This window comes from Clinocottus analis, unplaced genomic scaffold, assembly GCF_023055335.1.
Source record: "Clinocottus analis isolate CAN_PGR_092001 unplaced genomic scaffold, fCliAna1.0.p SCAF_3, whole genome shotgun sequence".
Taxonomy (NCBI): domain Eukaryota; kingdom Metazoa; phylum Chordata; class Actinopteri; order Perciformes; family Cottidae; genus Clinocottus; species Clinocottus analis.
The window spans coordinates 15128148-15142150 of NW_027176042.1; the positions used below are offsets into that span (position 1 = coordinate 15128148).

The 14003-nt window shown below is 39.3% G+C and overlaps 2 protein-coding genes across 2 annotated transcripts; both read left to right on the forward strand.

Moving 5' to 3' along the window:
• The first annotated feature begins 127 nt into the window (after window positions 1-127).
• brk1 (BRICK1 subunit of SCAR/WAVE actin nucleating complex) lies at window positions 128-1627 on the forward strand. Its single transcript, XM_068594393.1, has 3 exons — window positions 128-383; window positions 938-1020; window positions 1110-1627. The coding sequence occupies exons 1-3, from the start codon at window positions 266-268 to the stop codon at window positions 1134-1136; spliced, it is 228 nt and encodes a 75-aa protein (XP_068450494.1). The 5' UTR covers window positions 128-265; the 3' UTR covers window positions 1137-1627.
• Window positions 1628-2501: 874 nt separating this feature from the next.
• rbm5 (RNA binding motif protein 5) lies at window positions 2502-11589 on the forward strand. Its single transcript, XM_068594061.1, has 25 exons — window positions 2502-2630; window positions 2827-2881; window positions 3821-3998; window positions 4117-4275; window positions 4429-4498; window positions 4922-4995; window positions 5722-5805; window positions 6096-6156; window positions 6490-6555; window positions 6651-6811; window positions 7029-7126; window positions 7245-7332; window positions 7420-7488; window positions 7657-7723; window positions 8350-8444; window positions 8549-8690; window positions 9169-9257; window positions 9356-9541; window positions 9716-9856; window positions 9945-10031; window positions 10133-10318; window positions 10431-10505; window positions 10598-10707; window positions 10841-10970; window positions 11090-11589. The coding sequence occupies exons 2-25, from the start codon at window positions 2865-2867 to the stop codon at window positions 11213-11215; spliced, it is 2559 nt and encodes an 852-aa protein (XP_068450162.1). The 5' UTR covers window positions 2502-2630; window positions 2827-2864; the 3' UTR covers window positions 11216-11589.
• Window positions 11590-14003: the final 2414 nt, after the last annotated feature.

Sequence of the window (14003 nt, forward strand, 5' to 3'; positions counted from 1 at the left end):
TAGGGGCAAACAATTAAGTATGTTGGACCACGTCCATCCACCTTGGTTAAATAGTTAACTTACCTAACGCTGGCGTACTATCGTTATGCATGTGACGTCACCTTAAAGTGCAGAAATGCAATAAAACACATTGTTTTCTGTGATTGTCTGTGATTATAACTAAAATATTTAAAACGACCACAGTGGCACTTTGCCCGTCTCTGCTGCGCTTCCTGGTTGGGGCTATCCTCGATTGAACGTTACGCTGAACTGCGACTCGTCCAACATGGCTGGCCAGGAAGATCCAGTGCAAAGGGAGATTCACCAAGATTGGGCGAATCGAGAGTACATCGAAGTCATTACGAGCAGCATTAAAAAAATCGCAGACTTTCTCAACTCATTTGGTAAGCTTCATCGCGGCTCGCAGAAAGAAACGATCACGTTTGCGGGTGGCGTTGTCTTCTCTTGATGGCGAGCCGAGAGCTAGTTAGCTAGTTTAGCTTAGCCGTTAGCTAGCTAGCTTAGCCATTAGCTAGCATCCAAACTGATGCTTTCAGCTGCCACTCCCAGTTAGCATTTAGCCGTGAGCTTGTTATTGTTTCCTTGGGGAGAGATTGCAGTTCGGTGCCTCACATTTAGCTTCGCTTGTTATCTCTTGTCAGTTGCCTAACAAGTATTAAAACGATAATCGACGACTGGATTCAAGTGACCGTTTGATTGTCTGGCCACAGCCAACCTTCTACTCTGTTGGCAGCAACATATACCAACACCAGCAAAACTCCTGACATTAAACGATGCTCTTTGAGAAAGGGTCACAGCAAACATTGCTGTGTGGGTCAATATTGTCGAGTGGATCTGGATGTTCTCGTCATAATCGACAGAGCTGCGCCTGTTAAAATGAAACGTCGTGATCAGTGATGGTTAGCGTGACATGTTCGACACTATTTATCCTCCTCAGATATGTCGTGTCGATCCCGCTTGGCCACCCTCAACGAAAAGCTGACGGCTTTGGAGAGGAGGATTGAATATATTGAGGCCAGAGTAAGTAAACTGCATTGTATTACAGACAAACCAATGGCTATTTGAATATAAAGATGTATAACATTCCATAATTATTTGTCTCATTACAGGTGACGAAAGGAGAGACTTTGACCTAGAAATCATGATGGGAATTCATAAGATCCCAGAGCTACCTATCCATCCCCCAGGAATAAGTGTGATGGATTCCACCCTCCTTTTTTATGGGACCATTTGGACCATTTTTATATTTTATGGCTGAGTTTTGTGTCGTTTTTGTCGCATGACACTTTTGTATAGAAGATGTGGGTCTGTCTTGCGTGTCAGTGACTCAAGAATCATCAATGTGAGAAAAAGAAGAGAAAAATTGCTCAAAGTATAGGTTTAAACATAAATAAATGTAGAGATCAATTATGGATTGGTATCAGTGCAACTTTTGACCATCCTGTGTTGTATGCATTGTCATTACCACCTTAGAGATTAATGAAATTGAATTATTGAAAGGGGATCCTCCTTGTGTGCCAAGTTGAACAATTAATTGTGTAGTCATCTTTCTTGAAGACCTGCTTGTACAGTGAACTGTTTGGTGATGTTTCAGGATTTAAATACTGTAATAAATACTGAACAATTACATTGTTGTATGTTGTATCTTATCTTAGTCAAAATCAACTTCAGTGACTTGGTTTGTTGACACATTCAAGGAATTTAATGCTCAGTAGCTCTCAATTTGCTCAAACGGACTCTAAAAATGTACAAGAAGATACAAATATTGACAAAATAAACAAACATGTACAATAGGTATTTTGCTATTATACAGGTCACCCAACAGTAAGATATTTGACAGTTCAAATTGTTATTGAATTTACAGGATTGTGGGACACAGTGAGAGTCCAACGCACTGGCATAAATGCTGGACTGAAAATTAAATATAATTAGTTTAGTAATAGTTTTGTCGTGAGATGTAATACGACTTCCGAACGAGATTAGAAACAAATTAAATTGCCCTGAAAAGGGCTACACATTTAAAAGTAAAGTCACAAAGCAGTCACATAGGTCATGTAGCTTAATGCAATTTGCCATACAAAGCAACTTACTAAAAGCCAAATGTTAAAATTACAATTTAAAGTACTAAATTATAACACAGTTGAGTGTAAATATGACAAGCTGAAAGGCCACATAACTCATTAAAATTACTGAAATGTTAGTTATTAGACTGTTTCTCTTAAACTTTAAGGCAGCACAACAAAAACACCAGCACAAAAAAACACCATACAGATGTATGCCCCGGTAGCAGCATAACTCCTTTAACATTGGCAGGCAGATGGTGATAACACATTGTAACCCCAACTTTATTCCCTGTAATTTCAGTCCCTAACATAACGTTAATTGTCAAAACCTGTTGGAGGTTGATGAAAATCCTAGGACCAAATGCGAATGTGTGAGGCGAATAGGGTGCAAAATATTCTTAGTTCCCATAATGCACTGCGTTATACACCAATGCATCTTGGGACAAAGAAGGGACCGTAGTTGTGTTGGGGTAGTCCTTGAACGTGAGATGAATCGTCTTTCTCACGGTTATTCAAATAATTTAAAAACTACTAGTGGGTGATACAATTTTTTGACAAACTATACAGGTGAGTTATTGTAGATTGAGATGTGAAACGGAAACAATGTACGGCATCTCTCGCTTCTGTTTGTTAACATTAGACCGGCTCCATGTTGCAGCAACTAGCTGTGCGCATTGTAATCCAGTTAACGTGTATTCGTAGGGAACATGTTGTGTGCTGTTAGGCAATTAACACATCGCCGTGTCGCATTTGTATTTTCTAGAGTCGTGACTCGGGTGTGTGAGTGCGCAGTTGGGAGAAATGGGACCTGATAAAAGGTGAGTAACCTAGCTAGTAGCTGGCGCTGTTCGCCATGGTAGGCGTGGCTTATTAAAATGGCAGCGTTCGTTTTATTTTTTGCTCCGCTAATGTTGAACTAGCATTATAATGCTATTTTATATTACGCCCACCTGTGATTTGGTATAGATTAACGTTATCTTTCCAACGACAGGAACTAGTTAACGTTTAGATGAGTTGTTATCGCCGAAGATGGGGTCATTTCAGTCAACGCAAATGGATGTTTAACATGCCGTTAACCATTGTGGCAATATCCATCTTAAAAGGAAAAAATGTAAAGAACAGTCTACAGAAAACGTGGCAAAATCTTTTCTTCATGGCCCTAAAATGTCCTCCCATGTGGCGTATTAAAGGAACATATTTCCTTATTAATAGCTAATTGAATTATGATAGTAACATTTTTACTTATTGAATGATCTTGATGTAAAACAATATAACGTATACCTAACTGATAGAGCTAGACATTGTGGTCTCCAAATTGAGAGTAAATTGCCAGGTATGTCAGGGCTGGAAATGGTCATCACTGAATTATTTTGTGGTTACTTTGCACATTTGGTTTCTTTCAGCCCACATTGATTGTTAGTTGTATGGGTAAAATCCATTCGTGGGTTCATTTTCTTGAATACCAAAAACAAGGTTTCAGTTCTTATAAAATTGTAAATGTGGTGGAAACAAGTGTATTAGGTACTGCAACAACCAATGTAAATGTTTAGTGTTAGTCTTCGACTAGATTTAAGACAGTGCCCCTAGAACAGAGGAAATGCAGTTTTAGGCTTTTGGTGTACTGTCAATCAAGGAATTATGTTGCGAGTTTGTTGATGCAATAGTATCTGATTCAGTCATATTATAAGGAATATTGTGCAATTGCAGACTAGTTGTAGTAATGTGTGGCTTTGCCTTTTCAATGTCTTCCTAAATAGGATTAGTCGGACAGAACGTAGCGGTAGATATGGTTCTGAGCAATCACGTGATGAATCAGATTGGCGCGACAGAAGAGAGAGGGACCAGGAGCGGGATCACAACATGCGCCGCTGGGGCGAAGAGCGACGCAGTGATCGTTTTGAAGGAGATCGCAGAGGACCTAGAGACAGTCCAGAGGTAGTTTCTTAATTCTAATATCACTGAGTTACAATGGGAGTATGATATACAAGTAAGCATACTCGTTGTTTAATGACATCCACACTTCGCTGATGCACTGATCTATTTTTATTTCAAGCAAAGAGAAAGGAAACGACGTAATAGTGATAGATCAGAAGATGGTTATCACTCCGATGGCGACTATCCAGAGCAGGATTGCAGAAGAGAGCCTTGGGACGAGAAGAAAAGCAAGACCATCATGCTCTGGGGTCTGTCTCCTCATGTCACTGAAGACCATGTAAGTCCTAAGGTTTATTTCTCCAGATATGCAACCTACTTAGTATTGAGTTTGGTGCAATGTTTTTTTTCACCATTCATTCTTTAAGATTAAATGTCCTAATATTGGGGGGTTGGAATTAGAATATTAACGCCCCATCTGCACATTATTCAGGTTTGTTTTGCCATAGACCAGCTGGAAGGACCGCAGCCAGTGGATGTCAGACTGATGAAAAAGAAAACAGGTGAGAACTAGATACATGACGGAACTTTACCTCCCCCCAGTCTTTGACCATAGGGCAAACCTGCTTCCATTCAGACCCATTTTCCCATAGCAGCTAGGAGAGAATATTATCACAATACTTGAAAAAAGTTTTAAAATGTTGATTAAAGACATATCATTTCAGTTCACTGTGGATCTTTTTAAGGTAAGTAAGCAGCCATAACAGTTTAAACAAAAATTTAATTGGCAAACACACTTTGTTGTTGAGTGTTTAAAAACAGTGGTATTCAGCAGGAATGCATGCTATGGTAAAACTCCTAAGGAGTGGCCTACTGTGTACCAAACAGGGCCTGGGTCGTGAAGCAGTTTGTGGAAGAGTTTGAATAATATGCCCATGGACTCTTAACTAACACGCCTCCCGTCTATATTTGAATGCTGTCTCTAGGTATAAGCCGTGGTTTCGCCTTCGTGGACTTTTATCACTTGCAAGATGCTACCCGATGGATGGAGACCAATCAGGTTGCTTCACAATCGCCAAGTCTAGTTTTAATCTTGGGGATCTGGAAAAATAACTCAAAAGGCAACCATTGTTTAAGTAGAGTGGAATCAAAAAGAAAAACTCATGGATTGTATGCCACAGAGCAAAAGATTTGACTTGTATATTTATATAAATTATAATATACATGATTTACAACTTAATGTTGTAACAAATATTGTTGTTTAGGTAACTGTATTGGCAGTATCATAAAAGCTGCAGGTCAGACTCATATTGTGAGGTTATCTTTTTGAGTAATCTGCATTTAAGACAATGAAAACATTATCATTACCTTTGCTATTAGTTGATGCATCTTCAATGATAATTCAGAGTTGAATCTAAGCTCATCCTATTTTTTTTTTTTTTTTTTTTTTTTTTTTAAACCTACACCCCAGTAGAAGAGGAATTCTTTTCTTTTTTTTCTTTTTAATCTTCCTTTTTTTCTTTTTTTTTCTTTAAACTGTCAAATGTCTGTTAGGGTCACATTGTACACTCTGCTCCAGCTCAGCCTGGACACTCGGGTCCCAAACACTTTAAAACTTTCTATACGTCATGCTCACACATACATCATGTGCCTGTCTTGTCTTTAACACAAAGGCTGTCTGTTGGGGGTCCCTCTCCCCCTCCTCTCCCTTCCAACACTGCTTGCTCTATTGATGAGATTGATACATGCCAGGAATGCTTGAGTGACTTTTGTCGTCCTCTTTCAGAAACGTCTGACCATCCAAGGCAAAAGCGTGGACATGCACTACAGCCATCCCAGAAACAAGTATGAAGACTGGCTCTGCAACACTGTAAGTTAATCATCTGTCTTGGTTTCATGGCCTCCATATCCACAGAATGCTACAACAGAACATTGCAAACACACACAGGCCTAAAAGTACATATTTTCGGCCCACAAGTTACGATTGTTACGGTCAGTTTATTTTGTGGTGCATCTACATTTAATTACGCGTTAAAGTTTAGGTTATGTCTCAGGTAAGTATGGTATGCTGCACCAATATCGCTTGCCTGTTTTCTGAGGCAGCACTGTTCAGGGCTTCAGTAGGTGTATAATAAAAATGATGTGAACGGTTACTTGCAGTGTGGCCTGTACAATTTCCGGAGGAGGCTGAAGTGCTTCAGGTGTGGAGCAACCAAAGCCGGTAAGTAGTTAAATCAACCAGAGGCCGCTGACTGCAGATATCTGAGCAGCTTGAGTCAACAGTGCTGGGTTGCAAAGTTTGTCTTTTTGCTGTTGTAGAGGCCCAGTGTGATTGGAAACGACATGCTTTTTTTTTCTTTGCTACCTGCCAGTAATGCAAAATGGGGACAAAACACAATGCAGTTTATGAAATAGGCTGGTACTGTAAATACTCAATTTTGCACATTGACCTGATTTGAAAATTTTCACCGTATACCCCATTTTCAATTATTTTGATAACACGGTTCTGAACGTTATGTTAATGCAGCTCTTACTTCTGTCATTCTCTCAACAGAAAGTGAAAACTGCAATAATACTGGAGTCTCCGAAACTCAACCCAACGGAGATTTCTACGGTGACAGTAAGGGCTTCTCTTACAGATCCAACGTCCTACTTAGTTTGGACTGTCCCTATCATGGTAGGATATTATTAATGATAAACTTTTGAACTGCACAGCGATCATCCTGAGAAATGTTGCTCCTCTGGCCACCGTGGAAGCCATCTTGACATCACTAGCACCATATGCTAATCTTTCATCAAACAACATTCGCCTCATTAAAGACAAGCAGACAGGCCAGAACCGCGGCTTTGCCTTTGTACAGCTGTCCTCTCCTCTGGTAAGACATTCTCTGACATGTAAAAAAAGATCATTTTCTGCATGTACCGTTAATTAGTGTCATAATTTACTGTTAAAACTACCAATTACTTTATTAGGGTCCTTTTATTTGGCTTTCTATTGGTAGTTCTTGGTTTTCTTAAGTTTTCTTCTTGATCAACTTCCTGTCTCAATAATGCCTGCATATCAGTTAAAATTGTATATCCTTCTTTTTACAGGAAGCCTCTCAGCTGTTAACCATCTTACAAGGACTGCAGCCGCCCCTGAAACTGGATGGAAAAACAATTGGTGTGGATTTTGCTAAAAGTGCTAGAAAGTAAGTATAATGTGCATTGATTTTGTGATGGATGAAAAGATTTACCTGGCATATTGTCTGCAATACAGCAACAGTTAAATGAACCTGTTTGCATTTTTCTGCCCTTTGCCGGTTTTAGAGACCTTTTACTACCTGACGGGAATCGTGTCAGTGCCTTCTCTGTGGCCAGCACAGCCATTGCTGCAGCCCAGTGGTCTTCAAGTCAGGTAGGTCAAGTTTCTGTCAATATCCTGTTTTTTATGATATTCCAGTGTCAATGTAATGGGTTCATAACATATGCTTCACCCTTTCAGCCACAGCAGAACTCAGAGGGAATGTCCGAGTTCAGCTACCTACAAGAAGGCTATCTGCCAATGTCACAGGTTAGTAGAACAAATGAAGCAAACATTGTAACTGATCAATATAGGAGCAGATACGTTCTAATGTCTTTCAATTTGTTTGGTTTAAAGATAGTGACGGCTATAGCAGACTACATTTTGATTTTGTACCACTGAAGTTTCTAAATTCACTCTTACTACTTACTTTAATAGGATTACCAGGCATACTACCAGCAAGGAGCAGGAGCCAGCACCTCCCAGGGAAATGGCATATTGGGAGGTATGACATGCTTTCAGCTCTTGTGCCCAAGTGACACTGTCGGGGTGAATGATAAGGGCCGGCTGCCTCGCTGAACTACTGCGTCTCTAACACGAGAAGTGTCCACACGGATTGTGTTGCTGCTGCCAGCCTTTATTTCTACATACTTAGCCGTTTCATGATTGTCAGAATGTTACATTTCATTATACATGATAGAAAGAAAAAAAAGAAGCTTGTACACATTTGTAAATAATAGTAGCAATTTATCTTTTATACATTTTGACTTTTGGGTTGAGAGACGAGGACACACAGCAACCTGACAAACGCCTACCATTGTGAACAATCAATTTTGTTAGGACTCGACAGACTAGTTCAAAGCCTCATTTATGTGAGATTAGTGACATGCAAATGAAGAAGAAGAAGAAGAGGAAGAAGAGACATTATGTGCAATGGTCCACCCACTCACTTTTAGACACCACGAGTGACGCAGCACTCAGTTTCTGTGTAATTGTCCTCAGTCTGGTAAGATAATTGCCGATCCCAAGCACAGACAGACTCCATCAAAGTAAAACATTGTCTCTGTTTGTCTAGGGATGGTAATTGTTGGGTAAAATTGTCAAAGAGCACTTTGTGTTTTTCAATTTTAGCTGCCCCAGGTGTAAAGATTGTTCCACCCGGAGTAGTCATCGCACAGGGTGCACAAGTCTACCAACCCCATATAATTGGTCAGCCTGCCGTTCAGGTAAGATGCACATTTTATTTGTTATTTCTGTAATTATGCTATAGTGCTTTTGTATTAAAATGCATGCTGTAACAATCTCTAAATAACCATTGCATTAATTGCAGGCATTGTCACTTGCCCAGCAGTTTGAAGCAAGAGCGCACCCAGGACAACTTTCAAGCCTTACCGCTGCATCTGTGCCTGTTAGCCTAGGAGCTGCCACTAGTACACTAGCAGCCTCAGGACAGACAGCTGACACCAGTACTGGTATGAGCACACTAGATCCTCTAACACCTGCCCTGTTGAAGTGTGAAGTGCATGAAGAGATTATCCTCTTGAGGTCACTGTAATGCACATCTATTATATTATGGTGTTTTCCCGGCAACAGCTTGAAACGCAGAGAAATTAAAATGTGCTTCTGCCTGTTGTATAATATTCCATTTCATACAAGACTGCACTGGCTAGTCTTATGACCTAAATATGAGGCCCATGTAGCGGTACTTGTGCAGAGCAGTACTTACTGCTTGAGCCGAGTTGCAAGAGCTCAAAGGACTAAAAGGCGCCTGCCTTCAGAATGCTTCAATGGGAAAGATTAATAAGAAGTAGGGCTGGGACCATTTATTGATTTATTAATGATTATCTAATATTTCAAGCTAAAATATTAGTTTTTTTGACTGCAGGGAAATGTATTAAGAAAACTCAGTTTTCTCTAGTAGTTAGTAATGCTATGTATTATATTCAACAGCTCCTGACACTTCCTCCTATCAGTATGATGAGTCCTCTGGCTTCTACTATGATCCTCAAACTGGCCTTTACTATGACCCAAACACTCATGTAAGTAGTGCACAGCCACCATGTGAGAGTCATGTTGGTGAGAGTCACAAGAGTTCATTTTGTTTTGATTATTTGCATTGGTGTTTATCGCTTTTCAGTATTACTACAACTCTCAGACCCAGCAGTATCTGTACTGGGACACTGAGAAACAGACATACGTACCTGCCTCAACCGACGCAAATGCTGTACTAAATGATAATGCAGCAGAAAGCAAAGAAGCCAGCAAAGAATCAAAAGAGGGAAAGGAAAAAAAGGAAAAGCCCAAAAGCAAGACCGCTCAACAGGTATTGTGATATGAAGTCTACAACATATTCACCATTGTCATGCTTACTGAATACATACAGCACCTCAGATATTACATTTTTAAAGTGTGTGACTTTGTCTACTTCAACTTCTGTGTGTCTTTTTTTTTTTTCCGGTTTTAGCTTTATTATTAAAAATCGGTTTGATTCTTTCAGATTGCTAAAGACATGGAACGGTGGGCTAAAAGTCTCAACAAGCACAAAGACAACTTCAGGGGTGGCTTTCAGCCTATTAGTCAAGAAGAGAGGAAGGAGGCAGCAGCTGCTGATGCTGGCTTCATACTGTTTGAAAAGAAGGTAATCCATTGGGATAAAGTCGAAGAATACACGTGGAAGCTTTCAACCTTATTATCCATCAATAACATTTTTTTATTTATTTTTTTAGCAGGCAGGCAGTCTAGAGAGACTCATGCCAGAGGTGCCAAGAGGCCTCGAGGAGGAGCCACAAACCAGCTCAGTCAACACTTCCAAGGTGCGCTATTTTATTGGATTGTAAATGCATGTACTCGCCGACTATTTATGCTATTTATCTTAACCGTTACGCTTTCCCTTGTCCTTCCATGATGTGGTTAGTGTGGCCTTGTGGCAGCCTACAGTGGAGACAGTGACCCTGAGGAAGGGGTAGCAGATTCTGATGCTGGTGATGGAGGTCAGGACAAGATGACAGACTGGTCAAAGTTGGCCTGCTTGTTGTGTAGGAGACAGTTTCCCAACAAAGAAAGTCTAATTCGACATCAGCAACTCTCTGACCTTCACAAGGTATGTTCACACATATTGTCTTTAGGCCTAAAATTCATTTTTTTAGTCCGTGTCAGTCAAGAAAACATAAAAGATCAATAATTAATTAAGATAATCATCTCGTCTTTCCAAGAAAAACATGGAGGTTTTCCACAGATCCAAACTGACCGAAGCAGAACTAGAAGAGCTGGAGAGAAAAGAAACTGAGGTTTGTCTTAATACAGAATTAACCGGCTTATAGCATTGAATTGTTCCCACTATCAATGTTGTGATGAAACGTTATATCCTGCTCTTAAATAGCTAAAATACAGAGACCGTGCGGCTGAGAGGAGAGAAAAGTATGGCATTCCTGAACCCCCAGCACCAGCACCCAAAAAGAAGAAGTTTAACCAACCAGCACCTGTCGTCATGTAAGGAACCTTTTGTTAAATTCCTATTTTGAGTTAAACATTTTTTTGTCCGTCCCTGTGGCGTTCTAGTTGTTCGTTTTTTTTTGTTTTGTTTGTAATATTTAAAGCATTAAAATGTGCTTTTTGTGCGCAGTAACTATGAACAGCCCACTAAAGACGGCCTTAACAGCGACAATATTGGGAACAAAATGCTGCAGGCCATGGGATGGAAGGAGGGTAAAGGTCTTGGTCGCAACCAGCAAGGAATCACAACACCAATTGAGGTATTCACAACAATTACCTGGTGTTGTCGTTGTGTAACCAGTACTATCAGCATCAATAACTGAATAATTCTGATAGGTATTTTTAGTTGATTTGTGAAGTTTGTGCTTTTCCTCCTCAGGCACAGTTGAGAACAAAAGGAGCGGGACTTGGTACTAAAGGCACCAACTACTCCCTCTCCGCTTCGGACACGTACAAAGATGCAGTCCGCAAAGCCATGTTTGCTCGCTTCACTGAATTGGAATGAGTTAGAAGTCTCGAGCTCAAGTGATTTATCATCATGGCCTGAAGATCGGGTTGTTTTTGAAGTGGATCTCCACCATGTCTGCATCAACTATGATGAGTGAAATGACATGGACGCAAAAGAGACGTTCTCCCTTACCGATTTCACTCTCTTTAGGATGCTTTTTGTCAAAACAGACGACAGAACAAATGTGATAAAGGCATAAGATGGAGGATAATATATAATTTATAAATTGTACATAGACAAAGTAAATTTACTTTCCTTGTTTACATTTTTTTTTTCTGTCTTAATGCCATTTTTTTGTCTCAGCATGTTAAACTGAAATGTACAGTTTTTACAAAAGTATTGTCTGTTTGTACAGGAAATAAAGGAAAGAAAGTGGTTTAAAATGGTCTTCATCATGTTATCACCCTTGGCAGAAATTGTTGAACAAATTATCAAAGTATTATTAATGATAGTCTTCATAAATAAATCACAAAATGTAGACTACAGAGTTTAGTTTGTAATTAATATAATAAAAGTAGGAAGATGACATCAAAATGTACATACTGTATTGTAGAGAATAGTATTGTGTACCTTATGCAAAACTTCATATTTATATATCCTCCTTAATACTCATTCTCTGTCGGGAAAACCTCCCTTTCAATTCACTAGACTGCTGTAGTCTATTTAATTTATGTAGGCATGAGAGATGGAGTGAATCACTCAATTTTAGTCTTAATTCAAAAGCAGTGGTGGAAAGACACCAAGTTTACTCAATACTTATAACTACTAATGTAGATACTTTACTCATTTTCTTTTTATCCTACATTTACCTACTACCACTACATTTCAGAAAAAAAAATATTGTAATTTAAACTTTGACAAATAAAACATGGTCAGTTTATAGAATATTTGTTACAAATTAAACCAGAAGTATATGAAGCTAACCGTGCCCAATGAATCACTGCTTAGAAATTAATACCCTAAAAATGATACTATGATAGTATAACACTTTGCATTACGGCTACTTTTACTTTCTGTAGTTTCTGTTGGAGGAATTCCATACAATATTCAAATTAATACAATTATTAGTGTGCAGAATTGTAAACTAAATGTGGACTATAACCAGATACCTCATCTCACTGCTGTAGCAGCATCCACACACATTTTAGAAACGTTCCTGCTGCTCAAAAGCGGCCAGTCAGCTGGTGCAAATGTTGTGCCATACTTCCTTTTACTGCAACACAACAGTGACTGAGGAGAGGCAAAGAAAAAATATGAGACAGACAAATCAAGTCATTTTGATGTTATTTAATTTTGTGACCTCCAGATGGCCTTCTGGAGGTCAACATATAACTCATCCTGGGTGTTCATGGCTTCACAGGCCACTGCCGAGCCCATAGTAAGAATGATCATCAGTGAAGACGATCAGCACATGAAGACGAATGTTAACTATGTGAGACACCGAGATAGAATCAGAGACATAAAGAGGAACAATAACGCAAAGCCAGATTCAATGACTACAATGTTAAGCAGTCATTATAGGGAAATAAATTGTCCACTTCTGCAGGTCTGAGCACACATTATGTCAGGATGTTGACTGGCCTGCTTCCTGCTCAACTTCATTGAATCCACTGATAGCACCAGATTACTCTCAGTGCTCTCTGTCTATTCCTTTGAGGTACATTTCTGCAATAACGTAAGCAATCCACATGGGGCTTTTGCTGTTTATTTATACTGATGACTAGTGCAAGATAAGTATGTTGGGATCTGTGGATAAAGATCCATTCTTTTTGAGTTTCTCAGGCTCAGTTAAGGCATCACACCAAAAAAACACAACATGCATAAACCTGTAGAACTCATACTTAATGAGTATTTTTTAACTCACCTTCTTATGTCTTTCAACACTTGTATCAGCCTGTAATGTATCTTTAGTACATGGTGTCTTTCAATGCATTACTACTTTATTTTCATTACATAACAAAAACTATTTTGTTGCTACCAGTGTCTTTTCTTTAAAGAGAGCATTGCCCTCTGAGTTCAAGGTCTCTGTTTGTGCATTTGTTTGTTAGTGGAAAGAGATGAAGAGAAAACCCTTATAAATGGAGAATGAAAGGCTGTTATTTATTGGATACTGCATACACTTTCCATTGTGAAGATGATCTGTAAAAGGTGCTTTCACCTGGGCCGGTGCATTATGTTGCAATGATTTTGTTCATCCACAGAGAGGTGGTCAGTTTGCGCGTCCTTATTCAAACAAAGTGTGTTACACAATGGAACATGATACAATACAACCAGTGGGGGCTTACTTTCACCTCTCGGGGAGAAATGTTCTGAACCTCCTCTGTTACATAAATATATTGAAGCAATACAGCCTAACTCCTGCAGTCTGAGTTGGAAACTCAGGATGGTTATTTTCCCATCCTGCTTTCTCAGAAATACCCAAAAAATCTGCAGCTTGAGAAAGATGAGCCATATCCCTCTCTCTATGACGGGGCTTACGTAATTATTTCAAATAAACTGTGATATTGAAAAAAGAACGTGGCGACTTCTGCACATTTTTTTAAAGCAGTTTTGGGTTGAGTTGTGTAAAGTGGATGTAATTTATAATGCGCAGTATATTATTTACAGCAACATGAAAGTCAGACAGAATTGATCACATTTTCTCTTTTTTCTGTTAGCGCTCTGCATCTGTGTGTGTACATTCTGCCACACAGTAAAACAAAAAGTCCAGCTGTGCAATACAATAAGAAACAATACATAGTATGTGGTGCTGTGCTGTCTCAGGCCACAATTTGTGTCTCTCTTG